The following is a 21,852-nucleotide window of genomic DNA, read 5'->3' as shown; positions in this document are numbered from 1 at the left end:
TGTTACATCTGAACACTTTCTAACTGGCAATGTAAATTCATACTGTAACAGTAAGTTGGTTTTGATTTGAGCTAGAGTTCTGAACAGGTACAAATTATCTCAATATGCTGAACAAAATAAAGAACTCTAATCAAACACATGTAATCTAATTCAGTGCTTTTATGTTGCCCTATTCAGGGTACTCACATTTGTAAAACAAAGAAAACAATCAAGAATGATATATCTATTAATAAATAAATGAACTGTGGTTCAACATGGAACAATAAATGCAAATAAAATCAAAAAGTCATCTTTATTCCATTTTGCATATTGTTCTAACAAAGTAGAATGTTCTTATGATGTAAAATGTTCTAATGGTGCAGAATGTTCTAACAGTGTAAAATGTTCTGATGGCGTAGAATGTTCTAACACAGTGTAAAATGTTCTTATGGTGTAGAATATTCTAATGGTGCAGCATGTTCTCACGGTGTAGAATATTCTAATGGTGCAGAATGTTCTAACAGTGTAAAATGTTCTTATGGTGTAGAATGTTCTAACAGTGTAAAATGTTCTAATTAGGAGATAAACATCATGTGTTGGCCAATTTCCGGGTGTTATTGAGTATTTGAAGCATGGGAATGCATTTGAAACCGACAGCGTTCCAAAATATTCCCGTGCTTCAAATACTCAATAACACCCGGAAATTGGCCAACACATGATGTTTATCGACATTGTAAACACAAAAGTAAACCAAAGGGGTTTTAGTGTCTGCACTCGTTTACATTGAATACGGACACAGCAGTGAAGTGTCATCAGCTGGCCGTTTCAGCTGGTTCTCATGGTAGCATCTGGAGTTGCTCATTTGTGACGTCATTCTAACTTTACGTCACAATATGATTTGAATGACGTCACCACTGTTGATGACACAACAAAACAATTGTTTATGTGTCAATACGCGGTGAATAGTCTTTCAGTTTCCGGGAATCTAATACCATTTAATCATGTTTTTCAACCAATCAGATTACAGAACACAGTAACTTTTGGTTTACAATGGTGCAGAATGTTCTCACAGTGTAAAATGTTCTTATGGTGTAGCATATTCTGATGGTGCAGAATGTTCTAACAGTGTAAAATGTTCTTATGGCTTAGAATATTCTAACACAGTGTAAAATGTTCTTACGGTGTAGAATGTTCTAACAGTGTAAAATGTTCTAATGGTGCAGAATGTTCTAACAGTGCAGAATGATCTAATGGAGCAGAATGTTCTAATGACATAAAATGTTCTAATGATGATAAAGAAGCAGACTTAAACTCTGTACAATCAAAACAGAAGTCAAGTAGTGGAAGGCACGACCAATTGGAAATTGTTTCAAGAAACTAAATAACAGAAATATTTAACAAGTTAAAAAAGACCTCTGACCACTATACTATCAGTAAGATGAGTTGCCCGTTACTCAGAAAGATGAAAAGTCACCACAACAACATAATGTAGTTTAGCTCAGAATAAGCCGAATGACTGGATGGAGACAGGCAGGATAACCATTTAAAATATAACATAATTCAGTTGCAAACCCACTCCAAAAACAGTGCAGATAAAATTGTAAGATGATGTGATATTGCATGGATTGCACTTGTACAGATGAAAATTGTGTACATTCTTTGTGGCAGAAGCACCAATACCTGATGATCTCCATGGAAACAACATGTACACATAGGCAAAACATAATGCACCACCAAATGAGTTGAAAATCACAAAAATGGTTTTCTGTTGCCTGTATACATGTATCAGTCTCTTGTTCACTTTCAGCCACGGCCTTTCAAATTTATGCATTTAACAAATACAAATACTTTCAAAGTTCTTCAATCAACTCAAGTACTGTTATACAACTAATTACAAATTTCACTGAATTTGGTGTTAGGTGCCATTGTACAAGGGAATCTTACTACCAAGGTGACCTTAACTCCCATACCTTAACATAGACTAAGTTAGTCTTAGTGCTAAGGTTGCCTTCTAAAACAGCTCCCGCGCTCAGTTTCACAAAACTCTCGTAGAGCTACAACTGAGTCTATGTTACAGTATAGGAGGTATGACAGTCATAACGCTATGACAGCTTTGTGAAACATGGCCCTGGTTTCAGAGTGCTGTGATATGCAGTGTTACTTGATACTGTGTACATTTATGCCTCTATTCACACTACAGCGAAATGCTGCAGCAGTAATAAGCATCGTCCCTGTGTCATCTCTGTCAAGGATGAAAGTGTAAGTCTTTTGGTGTCATCACCAGCTATGGCAGCATGTATGCTGTGGTAGTCATCTTCATGGAGCCATTACACGTAAGTACAGCGATGCATCTGCACAGTTCTTCAATCACAAAGGATACATCATGTTTTACACCAGATGAGGCCATGATGGAAGTATAATGGAACCCAAGTAAGTAGGTTTAGCAATGTTTAAACAAAGTTTTGACATAGGTTATTGGACACTTCCCCTTCACGAAGGTGGGCAATATAGCTCAGTGACACTGATCATTTTTGATGCATAGTTTTGTTGTAAAGGTCTCAAATAAAATTCAAGGAATTGAAACTTGTAAAACAAGTCTAACATTAAGTACCAACAGACATTTGTGCAAGCTTTCACTTTCATGTTAACATGTTCCACACAACAAAGTTTGCCATGGCAGCCATTTTGAATTTCTGACATAACATGAACTGAGGTATTTTGAACATGCTCAACTCACAGGGCATCAAAGTTGTCAAGCCTCAGGCAACCTCAGAGACACATTTTCGAGATAAATATATCAACAGCCCCAGGCAATCAGGATCTCATTTTAAAGAAGTTACAATAAATCTTTCTCCCTCGCTCAGTAAATGATTCTCTGCTATTTTCATCAGCATGCCTAAGGGTGAGATTATGTAATCAAAGTGAATGCTCTCACTATTGTGATAGGGTAATCTTCAGTATCAACTGGGAAGGATAAAAGCCATTTTAAACACCTAAACTGCATGGTTTAGATATCATACCTTAGAAATTAAATAATTTATTAGATATGTTCATGTAAATGAAAACCGGAATAAACCCACTGCAACAATTGCATATTTCGCAACACTACATGTATCGCTGCGTTAGAAGTACCTGCCTGTCCACCTGCGCAGGACAGGTTGTTCTCAGCACTGACTGCCAGATTCTCAAATTCACCTGCCCAAAGGTTAAGTTAACTTCTAGACATACATATGAAGTTAGTATTAGTTCTTTCAATATTTTACAAGTTTTACTTTTATTATACTAAGTAAATTAGTTTTATTTTTGTAAGCAGGTAAATTCTGGGTCTGGGCTGGGACATTTTACTTCTAACCAGCCCTGTGGTCTGGCTGAAATGTTTGGGAGTTTCATCCCCTGATGTATAGAAAATGACAGTGGCTGGTGTTAAGGGCTTTCATGAAGGGTTTCACCAACACAGTAACACTCTGACCAAAACATAGATGTTCATAAAAATATTACATATATCTAGTAAAGGATTCATGTTGGGTTACAGACATATTAAATCCACAATTTGCACATGTAAGAAATAAAAAGTTAATTTCTTCATTTGAACATGGCAGTTGATGTTCACCCAGAAGTTTCAAATCTTCGGCAAGTTGAACACTTGAACTATTACTCCATTTCATTCATTCTGTAAGAAGTTTGGAATTTGAATTGACAGCTTATCTCATATGTTACAGTCACATAGGAAATATTTACAATGTAGTTCGGGGGTGTAATATATATATTAATAAAATAGGTACAAAAATAACAGATCAACAACTATTTCAACACAGGGTGAATTTCATCTGGAAAAGTGTGAAAAATCATACACACATCAACATCATATGCCTATGCATGTAGTAATTGGTTGAGGGGCTACCCATACTACACAGGGACAGATGTTGACCCTAATTCGGCATCAAACTTCATTAAAATTCCCAAAATAGAATGATAGATTTCCTAATTTAAGCTCATAAAAAATAACAATCTAGCTACTATTACAGCAGGTAGATATGACCTGCATTTCCCTAGAAAACAGGGAAAATAAGTAGGAACAGACTGTAATACATCGGCTTATAAAATACTTATTTCAGTCAGTCATAAAGTACACTTTTAAATAGGTCTTTCTCTAAAATGAAAATAAAAAAATTAAAGAAATTTTTTTGTCATCAAAATTAGTATTTTCCCACCAATTATTCAAGGGTCACTTAGTTTGGAATCTCTGATAAAATGAAAAAACTCTGCTGGAAACAAATTAGTTTAAACAACTCTGATAGATGTACACGTGGTGAAAGTAGCCAGAAGCATCACAACACCACATTCTGCCCCAAAATTTTACCGGTACCATCACAGTGAACAGAAGAAAAAAATATATATGTGTATCATGATTGGTCGACATAAATTAAGGCATATCCTTTGCGGTAGTGATTATCTGTCGCATCTCAGCAATAAATACATCTGGAAAACTTCATGACATTTTCGACATTCCATGTACACATGGCTCAACTGTGAAATATAATGATAATCAGAAGAAAATGGTGTCAGTCCCAACTGGGCATGCTAGGTGCATATCAAAGAGTGTCAACCCCTTTTAGGAATCAAGGATACTGCAGTAAAGATTGATGCCATGAAATGCGTATCTGGTACTTGGATGAGAGTACTGGACTTGATTTCTCTCTTTTCTTGTGATAAATCGAAAAATGTTTAATCCCAATTTTGAAAGTATGCTTACTGGTAGTTGTTGCATTGCTTTTCATGTGCATACACTTAAATGAAGAATTCCCATAGTGATTTAGTGGTATTGTGGATGCCTAGAAAGAGTGGTGACACCATCAGTTACAGTACCTTCTGAAACTGCTTTCTGAACAACTCGTCACCAATGTTTACAGAGGGCTCAGGTTATCAGCTGAACACTACATGACCGCGCTTCAGATTTACTTCTTTCCAAGGACAAAGACTGACAGTCACAAAAATGTCCCTGGACTTCTGTGTTATATCTGGTAATGTTATCCATATTACATTCCTATTTTCTAATTTCCTGCTCGCCCTGCTTTTTCATTCTAATGTGAAGTAACTTAAAATTTTCAAACCTCAAAATTATGTGCCAATGTGACGAACACTACTACCATCAAACACTCATAAGAAAAACAGGTTGGCTTTATCTTTCTGCAGCAATGTTTGACATTTATTTCTGAAGCCAGCAAAGTTTCTGTTAAGACCATCAGACTGATACCAAGAACTTTAAATATAAAATGGCATAAAATAGCATGTACTGTTAGTGACCACATTATTCAAAAATATGTTTCGCCCACCCTTTCAATTGATTGATGAAGATGATGGTGAGAAACTAAAAAACTAACAGGACAAGTCAAATGAAATAGTCATGATGAAAAGATGATACAGTCATGAAAATTGCCATTGATGACAGCATCTGGATGTTGCACAAGATGAAGGTGGGAAACCTGTTGATTTTTTAGTTTCAATGTCTTTAACACGAGATTCACAATTTACATACTTCAAAGTAAACCATCAGTGAACAGTTTTTTTCCTTCATACTGACCATGCCACACTATCACCATCCCAGTGTGACAACAAACATTATCATTTTGAGTTATCTGTAACTAAACAACAAAGCAAATAACACGTCCCAGACATGATATACAGGGTATACAACCACATACAATGTTGTTTAATAAACAGTCATTGAGTCAATTGAGCTTTGATGATAACATCATATAAGCCCTCCCAACCATGATTTAATAAAATGACAAGGGTGAGTCGAGCAGGGGTGAAACGGTATACCACAGTATTAGTAGAAGCTGTTTTGCCTTTGATTCGGTATACCATTTCAGAAATACAAAATTTGTTTTTTGTACCATTATTTTATCTAGTCATAAAATAACACTGACTTGAATTTGGTTTCACACCTCTTCTAGCAATACTCCAGCAACATCACAGCAAGGGACACCAGCAATGGGCATCACACATTGTTGGGATTCAAACCAAGGTCTTCTGTGTGACGACCCAACACTTTAAACACTACGCTCCCCTGTTCATTCAAAAAACAAATTTTATGGTTTATGGTTATGTTTTTCCATGTTACAGTGAAAAGTTTGGCTCTAGACAATTTTCTGCATTATGATCATAACTAATATACCAAACCGAACAGACCAAACCAAAGGCCTTGTACTGCAGTATGTGCCGAGGTAAGAGTGTACCGTTTCACCCAACAGTCAAGCACCATCAAACATGACCAAGACAACCATTATCAATGACAGTCTGATTTTCGATGATCAACACATGCAGTTGAAAATAGATGGGTTGTGACTTAATGAAGGCAGGGTCTCTCTCTTCAAGATTTAAGTCGACTGTAATGCCTTGGGTGGCACTGGTACGTATTTGCTGTACATATACACTGCCAGCATAACAAACGAGGCACCCACTACAAACTGAAGAGATAACTCAAAGTTGAAGAAGTACATGGAAGCAATACAAGATATCACAATGGCTGCCGAGGTGGCAAACCCCTTGAGAATATTGTCTGCATACTTCACGACAACGGCCACAAGCAGGCCTCCGAACGACTGGAGACACACAACGAACCACACTACTCCATCATAGCCATAGAAAAAGCCCTTTTCTTGAACATTTGTCCCGTCCTTGATCAGCATGGTAATAACGCCAATGATGCTGCCCAGCACCCCAAGCTGGACATTCCTCAACCAGACAGACTGGTGCGTGCCTTTAAGAATTTTTTCAAAGTACACCCCAGCGAAGCCAGACATCAGACATGATATGATGACAGCTATGAGGCCTTTGATTGGATTCTGTTCAGTGGCCACTTTCTCCTTTGCATCCTTTTTATCAGCAGAAGGCTGCATCTGGACGATGGACACGCCCACAAACAGAATGACCAGTGCTATCCATTGAAGCTTACTCAGCTGTTTCTTCAGCATGAACACAGAAAAGATGGCAGTCGTTAGAATCTTCAGCTGGTAGGTCACCTGCAACAAGAAAGTGTTTAGTACAGCCATCAGGAAGTACAGTACGCAATTAAAATGGCAAGTAACCATTTGTTCCAGTCTAGAGAATGGGTTTAATTTCAGCCACATTGGCAGTATTCAGCCACTATACTGTGACTTCATCAAGTCATATAGTGTCAAATAAAACATTTCAACCTAAAACCTGTCATCAAAATACAGTAAAATAACAGTTACAAGGTGATCACAGATATAGGTCTAAAACTAGAATGAAAACATTAAAAGGGTGCTGGAATAGATGTAACGAGACAGCCAGACCTGATACACAGAGACTGACAAACACAGAGAATGAGAAACAGGAGGAGTGAGAAGCACGGAGACCGAGAAATACAGAGAATGCAGAAACTGGCAAACACACAGACTGACAAACACTGAGAGTGACAGACACAGACACTGACAGGCAGAGAAATGGATAGAAACTGGCAAACACACAGACTGAAAAACACTGAGAGTGACAGACACACACACTGACAGGCAGAGAAATTGATAGAGACAGACAAACAGAAACTGATAGACAGAAATACAGACAGACAGAAAGACAGACAAATATAGACACATTGATAGAGACTGGCATACACAGTGACTGACAAAGAAAGGGACTGACTGACCAACGCAGACATTGACAGATAGAGGGACTGACCAATACAGACATTGACAGATAGAGGGACTGACCAATACAGACACTGACAGATAGAGGGACTGACCGACACAGACATTGACAGATAGAGGGACTGACCAATACAGACATTGACAGATAGAGGGACTGACCAACACAGACATTGAAAGATAGAGGGACTGACCAATACAGACATTGACAAACACAGAGACTGAACAACACAGAAACTGACAGACACAGAGCCTGACAAATAGAGAAATTGACAGGCACAAATTGACACAGGGACTCAGATCTCCAGCATGATGAGTAAACGCTAATACCACCAGGCTACATCAATACCCAAAAGTCAAAAGCTGCACTGCGTTAAGCACATTTTTACTGATGTCACACATCTTTGTCTATACACTTGAAAATCAACATGTCTATCTGTTTACACTAATTACAGAATAGGGATTAAACAAAAACGCTTATAAGGTCCACTTACCTGAAAGGTTGCAGCATCCAAATTTGACACTGCCATATACAGCAAGTTATTCTGCAGTGTGTATATGAGCGAAGGTACAGACACTTTGAGGCAGTCAAGCGGCTGTTGAATAATGTCTTCATTGAGACGATGTAGGAAGCGTTTGAAGTTTCCCTCTTGGAAGAGGATGAGCAGCAGGCATGATGAGAACTTGAGTATCTCAGAAAGGATGACAGCCGTGGTTGCCATGAACATGTCTCCGTTCCGAGTTCTGACATAGCGCATGACGAGGATGAGCAGAGCATTCTGCAGGGTCAGGCACAATAAACTGAAGTACTTCAACACCTCCCCGGATGATGAGGCTGTGAAGTGGAAATAACAGAATGGTTAGCAAGGTTGTAATGAGACAGGTCCCAACTAACACAGGTCTAAGTTAACACAGGTCTAGCCTTTTCAACAAACTACTAACAGCGCTGCAGATAACATCTGGGGTCATTGAGTTATGTACTCACTTGTTAATTTTGTGTGTATGCATGCAAGACCAAACTTATTGAGTATTTGCAAAAAATCAAGTGCACTTGTATTCAACAGACGTAATAGGAATTGAGTTTTCACATAAGTCATGAAAATATTTGTGTAATTAATGCAGGTACGCATCTTATTTATACCTCTGCATAAAAAACACCATGAACCATGTTCAACAAAAATGCATGTACTTCATCTGACATATATTTTTGGGGTCCTATGAAATGTTTACATTATTTAGACAACGTCTGCATCCATGCAATGTGGAGCAATAAACATGAAATGCAATTTAGTGTGAAAAATTGTTCTGACTGTTGAAAACAACCCCTACTTCTCCCAACAAATGACCATGAATGTAATGCTCATTTCTACAGATAATACCAGAAATGGACTTCACACACTGTTCCTTTGTGGGAAATCAAACCTATGTCTTTGGTGTGATGAGTGAAAGCTCTAAACACAAGGCTACCCAGGGTATGAAATAGCGTCTGCCTGGAGGCCAAATGCTTGCTAGTTACATGGCAGGCTTACAACTCTATTTCATAGACAGCTCTGTTGACCTAAATGCTATTACTTTTTGCTTGTTTATAGTAACCATTTACTATAAAAACAACTAAAGATTGTTCAATAAATCAGTCTAAGTAAACTTACCCTCAGTACTTTTTGTTACACTCCACTACTGAGTCTAAGAAAACATTATGGGAGGTCGCGGCAGGTAACCTTTGAGACTGACCAATCAGGACACATCTTACCATATCGCAAAAGTGGTCATTCGCACAAACCTTTCGAACCTTTTATCTCGAAAAGGTTCGTACCCGAAGGATTTCCAATGCTATTTAGTGTATGCTCCCTTCTGAGTGATGCACACAACGCATGTTACAACCATGACAATGATGAGTAAACAGCCGCTGAAAATAGAGCTTTTCGCAATATTCAAGGATGTCATCTTGCAGAAATATAAGAAAATGGTAACCATGTCAACAAAAACCTTAAAGCGTATACACTGCACATCAGATAACTGTGTTATATGCGGATTCTTGTTTGTGGAGAAATATGTGTCAGTGACGTGAATATTTTGCAAGTCTCTCCAACCCCCAAGTAGTAACCGTTGTGTGATTGGTTAAATCTATTTAACCATCTCGCGTTTGATTGGACGGTCATAGGCTCAAAGTTTACCTTACACAACATTCTACTAGGGTTTGTTAGACTCAGTGGTGGAATGTAACAAATGACACTAAGACTAAGTTTACTTAGACTGTTCAATAAATGCAGCATTCTCAATTCCAGTTGTAGGAGATCTCCATGTTCACTTTGGTGAACAAATCTATTTTGATATTTTACTTGTCTTTGAAATAATCTGTTCTTCATATAAAATCATTTTTTGCATAATAATGGTAGTTGAAGGATAGTTTCCACACCTTAATTCATTCCCCATAAAACTTAGGTGAAGAATATTGCTTGATTTTATGAATATTGCAAAGATTGGATCTATAATCACAAATATGTTAAGATTATGTTGCATTATTTTGTCACATTTTGTCACTTATAAAATTATTACCCACATTTTCGGACCAGTTGAACACCATATTAAAGAGACTGATTAGTATGTATCATATTTGTGGTGTTTATGTTTTTCACCTCAGTTCCAACGATACTGAACTTCGACATGTTTTCTCAAAACCTGAATCAGGATGAAAAAAGCGTGAGCGTGACTGGTTGACATAAGGAAATAGCTGTATTTTCTGTTTCACTGAACTTACTCTCCAAAAAATAGCTCCAAAAACTAAAAAAGAAGAACACTCTGCTCTATCTTACACAAAATTACATCACAGGACTGGCCTAACTTTACAAGGTTTATCATGTTCTGTAAGAATGTTGTGTTTCTTGATTGCAGTCACGTAATGTGTAGTTCAAACATTGTATTAATAACTACCAGTCAGGCAATCAGACTTTGGGAAACATGTTTAAAGTTATTTTACTAAACTTTGTGTAACCATGGCAACATGAAGATGTTCAAGATAAATCACATTTACTTAAATTGATATGATAGCAAAAAGATCTCTCATAACCATTAATGCTGCAAATACTGTATAGCAGCGCTGTGCATTTCTTGCATACGGTCGTTATTTTCTGTTTACTGATATTATATCCAATAAATTGTATCAGTACGAATCACGATATACATCGAAAATTTCAGATAATTTCGGCAAATGTCATTTTATACATTCCGCAATGTGTGACTTTTCAGAAAGTATAACGCACTGTGACAATCCTTTCCAAGCCGTCCAACATAATTCTGTTTTACACATGTATGCAACAAAAGAAGGGGCCCAAAAGAAATAGTTCATGTTATCTTCTGCACACGTGTCATGTGGAACTGCCTCAACAGCCAGGGATATTACTGCAATGTGGCATGTCCAAAATCAATACATAGGCCCAACTCGGAACTGTCCAACCATTCGTCACTTGAACAGCTCCTAAAGCAAGCAAAGTTAAGAATGCTCTGCTCAATTTTACACAAAATTACATCATTGCATACTTTACGAGGTTTATCATGTTCTTAAAAATGTTGCAGTTCATAGATGGTCTATTTTTCGGTAACTTTTCTTACCCGTCTTCGCCATTTTCCCTGCCTCGAGATCACGCGTTTTCTCGTCAACAGGTGCAGATGTGGCAGACATCGATATCAGATTTCGTTCACACCTAAACCTGTCGAACGTCTCCAGTATATGTCCCCAACTTTAATGTGACTGCTGCCACAAGTCTCGTCAGTTTATGCCAGTAACGGTACGCCCTCGTTCATACAGCCGACTCGATCACAAGAACCGACACGATGTTGACATTCCAACACAGCAACGAAGGGGAGTAACCGGTTTCGAGGAACGGTAATACTGGGCTCCTACCCGGCTTGACATAAGAATATAGACATAACAGCGACTGCGTCGTCTAAACGTAATGACAAGTATTGTTATGTCACGCCGCGACCAAAACTGGTTTTGCGCAACATATGCTTGAAGCTATGACCGTAAACTTGTTTGTTAAGATCGAGCTGGCTGATAAGTTTGTATCTGAAAGGAAATTCTATGATAAAAACACAACAGGCAAGGTATGTCTCTTGATTATCTAGCTTGGTCTGAAGCTCACAGGGAAAACCTCTTAATTGCAGTGATCTGTGACAAGCATTCGAAATAACTACTGGCCCGCAAAAGACAATTGCTAGCTGACTGTGAATCGGGCCAGTAATATACTGTTAAAGCTCTCCTCCAGGCTAGCTGAAAATCTCAGATAATTTGTTTTAAATTAATGCACTTGGATATGATGAAGTCAATTATTAAGTCCGTCCGGAAAGGTTTCGTGATATGTGTTACATCTTTTGTCATACGAAGACCGCTATATTAGACACATCATTTGTCTCTGAAATGAAGTTTCTAAACTTTTAACTTGACTGGCTAAGACTCTAGTATCAAACTTGTTTGTCTAAGACTCTAGTATCCAGTAAGTTTTGCCGTTGTTATGCTAAATAGTGTACACACTCATCCTCTATGTTTGATTTATATTGTTTTCACGGGGCAACGAAAAAAGTACAATCAAACATATAACACCAGTTCTGACCAGTGTGCATTTTATATTGATATTTGTGAAGACCATTTCTAATGTTCCCCGCCGTGATATTGCTGTAAACCAATACTCACGGTCTGGTGCCTACTTTCGCCCTGAGCATCTCTGAAATGCCTAGTGGTCCACGCGACTTGTTACTTGCTGCACCTGAAACAGGTTGATTCAAATATAGACACATCACACCTGCAGATTTTACGGGCTCAGTTCCTAGCGCGGATATTCTGTGGTCGCTACACTGATGCTCAGTTACACTGATGCTCAGTTTGGGTATTTAAACAAATTCGACCCGCGAAGATCCGGGGTAGAACAGGTCTTCAGCAAACCATGCTTGCCATAAAAGGCGACTTTGCATTTCGTAAGAGGCGAGTAACAGTATCAGGTGGCCAGACTCGCTGATTTGACTGACACATGTCATCGGTTCCCAATTGCGCAGATCACAACAGCTGTTAATCACTGGATTGTCTGGTTCAGACTCGATAGCCATATGACTGGAATGGTGCTGAGTGCGACGTAAAACTAAACTCACTCACTGGACAAGTTTATTACTTAGATTTAAGGGAAATGAATCTCAGTAGCCTACCGCATTACGTGAATGTTGCTGACAACATGGTAAGTACTAGAGCAATGAGTCACCCCACATATAACATTCCTACCACATTGACAATGGTGTGTGACCTCGGATCTGAAGTTCGGGGGTTCGAAACCCATCACAAGACTCGAAAATAGCATTGTCGCTACATAAGAACGGAGTCGCATCTTACAGCTGTACTAATTTCCACAACATGTGGGTTCGAATCCCAGATTCATCCCCAACTATAACCATGCATTGGCTGGTCTGCACCATACCTGTGAGATTAGGTTAAGGGCAAGCTCTACTGGTCATTTGAGGTGGCTAGTGGATCGGGAGGTTAGATTCATTGACTTGGCTGATAGTGTGTCATCAGAGACCATAAAGCAGATAGTATATATATTGTTGTTGTTATCATCCTACTTCGACTGCGAGGATCTTTGCTCGTAATATCAATCGCTTGGTTGTCCGGTTCAGACACTTATATTTGCAGGGCTCGGCGTTAGGTTGGAGTATTGCTGGCTCAAGCAAAAATGAAACATGAATAGAAAGATGTGATGGGGGACTTATTGTACCCATGTGGGGAATCGAATCCGGGTCTTCGGCGTGACGAGCAAACGCTTTAACCACTAGGCTACCCCACCGCCCCATAACCATTTCAGTACATTATAAGACCCGTGAAGGTCCGGGGTAGAATAGGCCTTCAGCAACCCATGCTTGCCATAAAAAGCGACTATGCTTGTCGTAAGAGGCGACTAACGGGATCGGGCGGTCAGGCTCGCTGACTTGGTTGACACATGTCATCGGTTCCCAATAGCGCAGATCGATGCTCATATTGTTGATCACTGTATTGTCTGGTCCAGACTCGATTATTTACAGACCGACGCCATATCGTTGGACTATTGCTGGGTGTGGCGTAAAACTAAGCTCACTCACTCAGTACATTAAACTCTTTGATGTAAAGTGTAAGTGCTATTACACTTAGCCTTAGAGCGGGAACCTTTTGATTAATTTTAAAACAGACAGTCGGTAACTTTAGGAAAAAAGATTTTCAAAATGTTGACAATTCGATCTTCTGTTCAACAATTTCCAACACTTTACCTGACTGCAGTTTAGTTTGGACTCGGTACCTGTCTTTCCTGCAGTTTAAGCTGGGCCCTGTCTCTCAATATCGCTACAGCGTAAATTGACCACGCGTAAAGGGCGGGGACCAGCCTACCTAGTGGTGTCATAACTAGGGGCAAGTTACTCTAAACGTACAGTTCTGGAGACGTGGATGCGGTTTGAGGATGATCGTGTTTACAGTGGGCTTGTTGCTCTATGCAGCCTCTGGCCTAATGCTTATGAAAATCCTCAATGACGTTCAAGGAAAACCTTACATGGACGAGATTTTCCATATTCCCCAAGCACAGCAATATTGTCATGGGAATCTATCTGAGGTGCGGCCTTAAAATTATACTATCGATTCAACAAAATCTGAAATAACATAGAAAACTAAGAAAAACGGCGTTCATCATTCAACGCCTGACAATCGCACTAAGAAATCGTTTTCAAATAGGATCTAATGATAACTGTCGATGGGGGTCAGCTTGATATTAAACACAGAAGCACAAACTAACAATAATTTGTCACATAAAAATTGATATGGGAATCATAAGAGTATTCGGTTTATTTCATCATGTATTTCGTCATTCTTACAGGTTTACATTGATCTGTCAGGGTCATCTATTTCGAGGCTTAAGGCCCCACAATCAGTGTATGTATTCAGTTAGGTCATTTCGTAAAAGTTTTTTATACATGTATGTCCATTTTGCAAACAGTCTTTATGCAAGCCATGATCTGACAGACTGGTGACACCAGCATACATAGACAGGTCATGCAAACTCATTCATATGATAAAGCAATACCTGTGGCAGGAATGAAGAATCCACATATTTGAGATCCCCAGACTGCTCTCTGACATTGACTTCTCGACACGTCTGCATGTCGCATTATTTTACCTAAGATATTTCAATATCTGAGCTGTTAATGTTTTAATCAGATTATGATTCAGGCATGATGACATTTCTAGCTTTGTAAACACTAGAACGTGTGTGGTAAACGACTAAAACCTGCATCACTTTCCACTGTCCTCCAACATATAGCTGACACACAGCAGGGTTAGAACTTAACTCTTTAAGGCACAAGCAAAAGACTGTGAGTGACTCTTTTTAAGTTACAAGATAAATCAAATTTGCCTGAAGCAAAAACATAAAGCTAAATAAATGTGGAATGTTTCTTGGACATTGGCGTGTCACTTTTATTTTTATGGGTAACAGTTTTTTATTGAAAAAAATAACTTTGACTGATCATCCATTTGTCCACTATAAAAATGGCTGTCTGTAAGAACAAGTGTGACTGATCTACAACTCATAAACACATGCTCAACTTTCCAAGCTGTATTTCTGAGAGAAAAAAAAGAACATGTTCCTCCCTCGTCGCTTTTTTTCTAGAAAAATTTAAAAAAGAAAGTCCTACCGCCTGCATCACATACTAAATAGAATTCTGAAATCCTGTGACACCTCTACAGCCCACTGCTTTTGCTAGATTCTCCACATGACTGCTGTCATTTTTTTTGTCAGGACTTATTCCCGATTCCTTACCTACACATTTCTATTTTAAGTAGTTTGTTATCATGTTATTTGTAATAATGTTCTATCACAAATGCCAAATTTGACCAGTGCACGTGTTCACTAAGGTCTGCCATCATTGAATCGAAAAATCTTGATGCAGTACTAAGCATGTGACTGACTAAATCTCCAAACTGAGCATGAATGACAATAGTTTTATATGACATTCTTATATTTTTTCTGATTTTATTCAAACCAAATGATAGGGCACTAGAAAAGTGAATTTTTAAATGCATTTAGCACATTAGAGGCGTTTTCCTTTGCACCATATTATAAGTGAAATACTGTTCAAAGCAATTTTAAAACTAGTTCGCTACACTCACTCACTCACTCACTCACTCACTCACTCACTCACTCACTCACTCACTCAGGTTATGTCTGTTCCAGTGGGACCCAATGATTACAACCCTGCCAGGGCTGTACCTGGTGTCTGCTGGGTTGCTGGTCCCCACATCGCGGCTACTGCAACTCCCCTCAGCCACTGCCTGCTCCACCCTTGTTCTGCGAGGGGTCAACCTGCTCTTCATGGTGGCTAATGTCTGTGTCTTGTATCTACTGGCAGGTGCCATTCCAAGTTGGAAGAAGAAGGTAATTATCATGTGTACTGTATCATGCCGTTTGTCACCCCTCTGTGTGAAGCATGAAAATAGCACAATATTTACATGATCGTTTCTCAAGCCACTTTTTCCCTGATCCATAATTTTTTTTCCTGATCCGTAATTTTCAGATTTCAGATCTTGAGATTTCTGGACCATGCGTCCTATGTATGTTTTGTGCCCTTATTCCTATTTCGAGTTATTTAAGGCTAAATAGCAATAAATGAAATGTTTCTCGGGCATTGATGCGTCACTTAAATATGTGCCCATGACAATATTTTTGTACCGATTAAATACAATTTTTCACTTGGCCGGGTCCTGATCATCCTTTTGTCCACAATAAGAATGGGTGTCTGTAAGAATGAGTATGACTGAATCTACAAGTCATTAACATGTGCTAAACTTCCCAAGCTGTATTTCTGAGGGAAAAAAATAAAAATGTGTTCTTCCCTTATCACTTTTTTTTGATAAAATGTTCTTTAGAAAGTCCTACCGCCGTCATCACTTTTGAAAAAAGTGTGCCTGAGAAACATTTAATTTTTGTTGAGTAGCGTAACCATTCATCATTCTTAGGTGAACCCAAACAGACCTTAGAAGTGTAAAAATTTCATACACATTTGGAGAGTCAAAGCTGCATCTTTAAAAGAAATCTTAGGGTCAGGTGGTAATGAGAAACAAGAATATTCTTATATATGGCCTTATTGAAGAACTTGTAGACAGAAATTATGACACTTTAAGTAACTCTCATATGATTTGTTCTTTCAATTTTGTTAAGGGTAGGGGGGAGGGATTTGGCATATGCGATGACTTTTGGTATAATTAATGTGATATCTAGGTTGAGGTAGCTAGTTTTCAGGGATAATATAATTGGACCAACATGGAGGAAAAGACTTTAATGCTTGATATCACATTGTGTAAGTACAGTGTAAATGCCTAGAAATTAAGAAAATTTAAAATGATAATGATTTTTTTCAAATGCATGTACTTGGAGTGGTCTTGTAATTCTTCATACTGTATGACATTTCTGGTGACATTTGTTCACCAAGTAAAGACCTTATCTTACTTGATCCTTTGATATCTTTGCTTTTCAGAACCAGAGAGTGGACTCACTATCACAAACTCTTCAAGCAATATCTCTGGGACTGTACCCAGTCCTCTACTTCTTCGCCTTCCTCTACTACACCGACCCCGGATCTGTCCTTTGGGTCCTCCTTATGTACCTCGCCTGTCTCCGCCATGTCCACTTTGCTGCCGCCATCTGCGGTGCCATCGCGGTCTTGTTTCGCCAGACCAACATAATCTGGGTAGTTTTCATGGCCGGTATATCCTGTGAGAAACATGTATTTAAATGGCTAGATGACTGCAAAGATTTGCGAGGAAAGGACAGCATAGATAAATATTCTTTGACCATACTACAACCTCTCTTTAGATGCCTAACGAAAACCTTATTACATGACCAGAAGAAGTTATTTAACTTTTTGAAAAATATCTTAAAAACTATTCTCCCTTATCTGTTTATTGTTTTGGTATTTATATCCTTTGTTTATCTCAACAATGGCATAGTTGTAGGTGATCGAAGTCATCATCAGGCATGTCTTAACTTCCCACAAGTGTTTTATTTCTTAAGCACATGCCTTTTCTTCAGCTTCATGCATTTCCTATCCAGGTCAAAGATCACCTACATTTTCAAATTCCTTTTCAACCATCATTTTTTGGTCAGCATTTTTGTAGTCTTTTCAGCATACTTGATCTCGAATTTTACTTATGTTCATGAATATCTTCTGGCAGACAATCGTCACTACCCATTTTATGTCTGGTCGAAGATCTACAGACGACATGAACTAGTGAAGTTTTTGCTTATCCCGGTATATTGTTTCGCATTAATAGGCTTCAACTGCTCCTTGAGTCACAAGACAATTATATGGAAGATGTGCTTCTGGGTGTGCGTTATTGTGTCTCTTGTTCCTCAAAAACTGCTGGAGTTTAGATATTTCATAATCCCCTTTTATGTTTGGAGATTGAATATCAATGACCAGTGCCAATCTAAGCTTACTCTAGGTCTGGAGTTGCTGTTTTTTCTTTTCATCAATGCAGCAACACTTTACATTTTTTTGTATAAACCATTCCTTTGGCCAGATTCTAAAGAACAGCAACGTTTTATGTGGTGAGGAACTTGGGGGTAGGAGAGATAGGTTGAGGGTAGGTTCACCAACATAGAAAGGCTCATGTACTGACTGTAATAAGGGGGTATTTTCATGTAACAGCTCATTCAGAATCAGGGAGGGTTATATAACAGCTGATACTATATCAGGGAGGGTCATGTAATAGCTGAATCAAAATTTAGAGGTAATACAGCAGATGATGGATGATGGTAGGCGCTGGGATGGGGTGGGAGTGTGTGTTTATTATTGTGCAGGGACATGTAATGAGTTATATAATATCGGGGAGGGTAAAATAAATATTATTTCACATAGGAAACTTAAAACAATTACACTGCTAATGAAAGTTTGTGTAATCTGTATTCTGAATTGAAGTGAATTGAATTGAATTGAACAGCCTTCCCAAGTCTGTCTTTGCCCTACTGAGACAAAACCTTGGTTGTTTCCAAGAACGTCTAGCATTGTCATAATTTGTTATTGTTACCTTGAAATAAACATCACAGAAAATATGTTTCATGTTGGAATGTTTTTCATCCATCATAATGGTGGTGTTATGTGGACCATTGACCAGTGATGTCATGGACGGCACCAGTGGTTAATATTGTAGGACTTCCGAGTTGGTGATGAAGGTCCAGGGTAGAATACCTTCAGCAACCCATGCTTGTCATAAAAGGCGTAAGAGGCGACTAACGGGATCGGGTGGTCAGACTCGCTGACTTGTTTGACACATGTCATCGGTTCCCAATTGTGCATGTCAATGCTCATGTTGTTGATCACTGGAATGTCTGATCCAGGCTTGATTATTTACGGACAGCCGCCATATCGCTGGAGTATTGCTGAGTGCAGGGTAAAACTAAACTCGCTCACTCTCTCCGAGTTGGTTTTGGTCACCACCAGTTGCCTGGATGTAAATCGCTACTTAAGGGAACAGGTGGTCAGACTTGCTGGCATGGGAGATCTTGTGTCATCGTACATAGAGTTCCTCCTTATGGTTGTCTATGGTGGACTTAGGGTTTTTGGTTTGTCGTCTATCACCGCTCTCGGCTATATTCCAGCTACCTGTACATGATGACGGTCTGTAAATAATCGACCCTAGGACCAGACAGTCAAGTGATCAACAGCACGAGCATTAACGTAATGGGATATGATGACATGTCAACCAAGTCAGCGAGCCTGACCCACGAATCCTATTAGGTGCCTCTAAGGACAGGCATGGGAGATCAACCCATGCTTGCCATAAAAGGCGACTATGTTTGTCATAAGAGGCGACTAACGGGATCGGGTGGTTAGGCTTGCTGACTTGGTTGGGGCATGTCATAGGTTCCCAATTGCGCTGATCGATACTCCTGTTGTTGGTCACTGGATTGTCTGGTCCAGACTCGATTATTTACAGACCGCCATCACATAGCTGTACTCTTGCTGAGTGCGGCGTAAAACTAAACTCACTCACTGACAGGACAGTTGGACAGAGGTTGAGTGAGTGAGTAAATATAGTTTTACGCCGCTTTTAGCAATAGTCCAGCAATATCACGGCGGGGGTACAGCAGTAATGGGCACCCAGATATTGCAGCCGGGTCGTCAGCCGAATGCTTCAGCCACATGGTCGACAGTTGGATTGAATGTTGGTGACGTGTTGATGGTGTTGGGGTAGGGAGAGAGTGGAGTGTTGGTTCATACGATACATATGGAGTTTATGAAACGCACGCTCACGCGCGCACGCACACACACACACACACACATTAGAGTAACATCGGTACACACAGGTGGCACACGTAAATTAGTCTAGGGTTTAAAGGACCACATGCGCTTGTAATCCCATTACAACTCTTATTTTCATTTATTTTCTTCACTTTTTCAAGAAAAAAACAACGACAAAAGTACGGTGCACATCAACACCGAAATGTTAATATTTGCGTACCATAATCATGTAACAGCGGCCAGCGTCCTGCAGTGCGGGCTCGGGATATAACTTACAGGGTACGTGAGGTACCGAAAGGGGGTTAGTGTCAAGATCACAGATGATTTCGTTTATATAATTAGTTTATGGTACTGTAAATAGATGTAGTATGGTATTGTTAGAGTGTGTTATATATTGTTGGGAGTTGTTGTTAGATTATGTTCGGTAATACTATGGGAACAGGGTTATGTTCAGGGAAGCGTGACCAGGTATGGCCAGAGAGCTGGGGTGTTAATTTGTAAACAATAGAGAGGTGTTGAGTAGCTTGGGTATGGGAGGTCAATATAAATAGTGAGGAAGGGTAGTAATCTGGACAGTCAGCCAGAATCACCACTGTGTTCACCTGTATGGGTTCAACTTTTGTATGGGATTGCATCTCACGCTGGCTGGCGTAAGTTTTTATTATCATTATTACTTTTGTATTTATTGATTGAGTAGATGTAGCAAGAAATTGTTTTACTGATGTAGTATTTCTAGATATATGTGCATATTGTAACACTATATAGCCACAAAGCCATTCAAAATTTGAATGTTATCGTTCCACAAAAACTGTTCCACTTTCAAATATGTAAATCGGAGTAAAGTACATGCATAAAGTATAAGACATTGACACATGTCTTACTGAGTAACTGTAGTTACTTATATTGTATTGTAGTGTCCCGGAACTGGCCGGTTATCCTTAAAGTAAGGAGAGGGGTATTATCTCCGCCTGTAAGGAGACAGACAAGAGTCTTCCCTGTTGTACAAGGAGCATGTATCTCCTAGTAATGTGAGATGTGGATGGCACAGCCATCAACCATTACACAGGCCCCTTAAACTCCGTGAGGGAAACCATCGCCTGGGTGTGAGGGATACCACACAAATACCATGACGTCACCAAGTGGAACCACAGTGCACTGACATTCTGATTACATTGTAAAGAGAAAGTGTTCTCTCTGAGTGGCTAATTCCTTTATTGTTATTTAGTTCAATTGTTTAGTTTCTGATTGGGATTATATGTAATCATTATCTATATTAGTGAGGGTATTAGGATTTTAGTGTAGTTAGTAGTAGTAGTAGTATTATTAGAACTTTAGCAATATAAGTGGTAGACAGAACTGTATATGTAGCTAGGTTAGGTAATTAGATTAGTTAGTTGTATTTGCACCTGTAGAATTAGTTTAGTATAGGTATTGGGGTTACTTATATCTTAAGGGGAGGAATAAAGTTTTGCAAAACAAACTATTCTTCTGTTGTGGTTACTTTGGTATGTGACATTTTGGTGGCAGCGGTGGGATAATTAGATTATTTGTCACTATCAAAGGGAACCCTAGTTGTGTTCTGTAGCGCATTTGATGTAGCGTTGTTGATTGTATATCGCTGCAGAATCTTTGTGTCCATAAAGAAGGGTTAGAACATACGGCACCACTTCTGCGTCCTTGAGTGTATGATTTGGAATTCAAGGGTGGAGGGTGTATTGTGGTTATTGGTCAGTTAAGGCCATTGGTTCGTCGTGAACATTTTGAACATTGGGATATATGGGAAATCACCTCCGGTTTTATTCTTGGTAGGATCCCTATTTATTCCAGACAGTTTGACTTTTTGTGTACCCTGCTTTGCCCTCATACAGACAATTATGGACATTGACAAACTTATCAAACT

General features: G+C 39.0%; 2 protein-coding genes across 2 annotated transcripts; one reads left to right on the top strand and one right to left on the bottom strand.

The window, feature by feature from the left end:
* Positions 1–3,274: 3,274 nt before the first annotated feature.
* LOC137297092 (UDP-galactose translocator-like) lies at positions 3,275–11,501 on the bottom strand. The gene is made up of 3 exons (XM_067829076.1): positions 11,256–11,501; positions 8,141–8,481; positions 3,275–7,004 (listed from the first exon to the last, which is right to left on the bottom strand). Exons 1-3 carry the CDS (start codon positions 11,323–11,325, stop codon positions 6,360–6,362), a joined length of 1,056 nt encoding a protein of 351 aa, XP_067685177.1. The 5' UTR covers positions 11,326–11,501; the 3' UTR covers positions 3,275–6,359.
* A 2,567-nt stretch (positions 11,502–14,068) lies between these two features.
* On the top strand, positions 14,069–18,764 carry LOC137297086 (dol-P-Glc:Glc(2)Man(9)GlcNAc(2)-PP-Dol alpha-1,2-glucosyltransferase-like). The gene is made up of 3 exons (XM_067829067.1): positions 14,069–14,269; positions 15,887–16,087; positions 17,187–18,764. The coding sequence occupies exons 1-3, from the start codon at positions 14,120–14,122 to the stop codon at positions 18,261–18,263; spliced, it is 1,428 nt and encodes a 475-aa protein (XP_067685168.1). The 5' UTR covers positions 14,069–14,119; the 3' UTR covers positions 18,264–18,764.
* The last annotated feature ends 3,088 nt before the right edge of the window (positions 18,765–21,852 follow it).

Source organism: Haliotis asinina, chromosome 9, assembly GCF_037392515.1.
Source record: "Haliotis asinina isolate JCU_RB_2024 chromosome 9, JCU_Hal_asi_v2, whole genome shotgun sequence".
NCBI lineage: Eukaryota > Metazoa > Mollusca > Gastropoda > Lepetellida > Haliotidae > Haliotis > Haliotis asinina.
The sequence above is the reverse complement of the archived record's forward strand: the minus strand, read 5'-3'. Positions and strand labels throughout refer to the sequence as shown.

Coding starts and splice junctions, on each gene's coding strand:
- LOC137297092 (XM_067829076.1), bottom strand. CDS start 11,325: ATGTCTGCCACATCTGCACCTGTTGACGAGAAAACGCGTGATCTCGAG. Junction 8,482..11,255: donor AGGGAAAATGGCGAAGACGG/GTAAGAAAAGTT, acceptor TCCACTTCACAG/CCTCATCATCCGGGGAGGTG. Junction 7,005..8,140: donor TGGATGCTGCAACCTTTCAG/GTAAGTGGACCT, acceptor TTCTTGTTGCAG/GTGACCTACCAGCTGAAGAT.
- LOC137297086 (XM_067829067.1), top strand. CDS start 14,120: ATGATCGTGTTTACAGTGGGCTTGTTGCTCTATGCAGCCTCTGGCCTA. Junction 14,270..15,886: donor GTCATGGGAATCTATCTGAG/GTGCGGCCTTAA, acceptor TGTCTGTTCCAG/TGGGACCCAATGATTACAAC. Junction 16,088..17,186: donor TTCCAAGTTGGAAGAAGAAG/GTAATTATCATG, acceptor TTTGCTTTTCAG/AACCAGAGAGTGGACTCACT.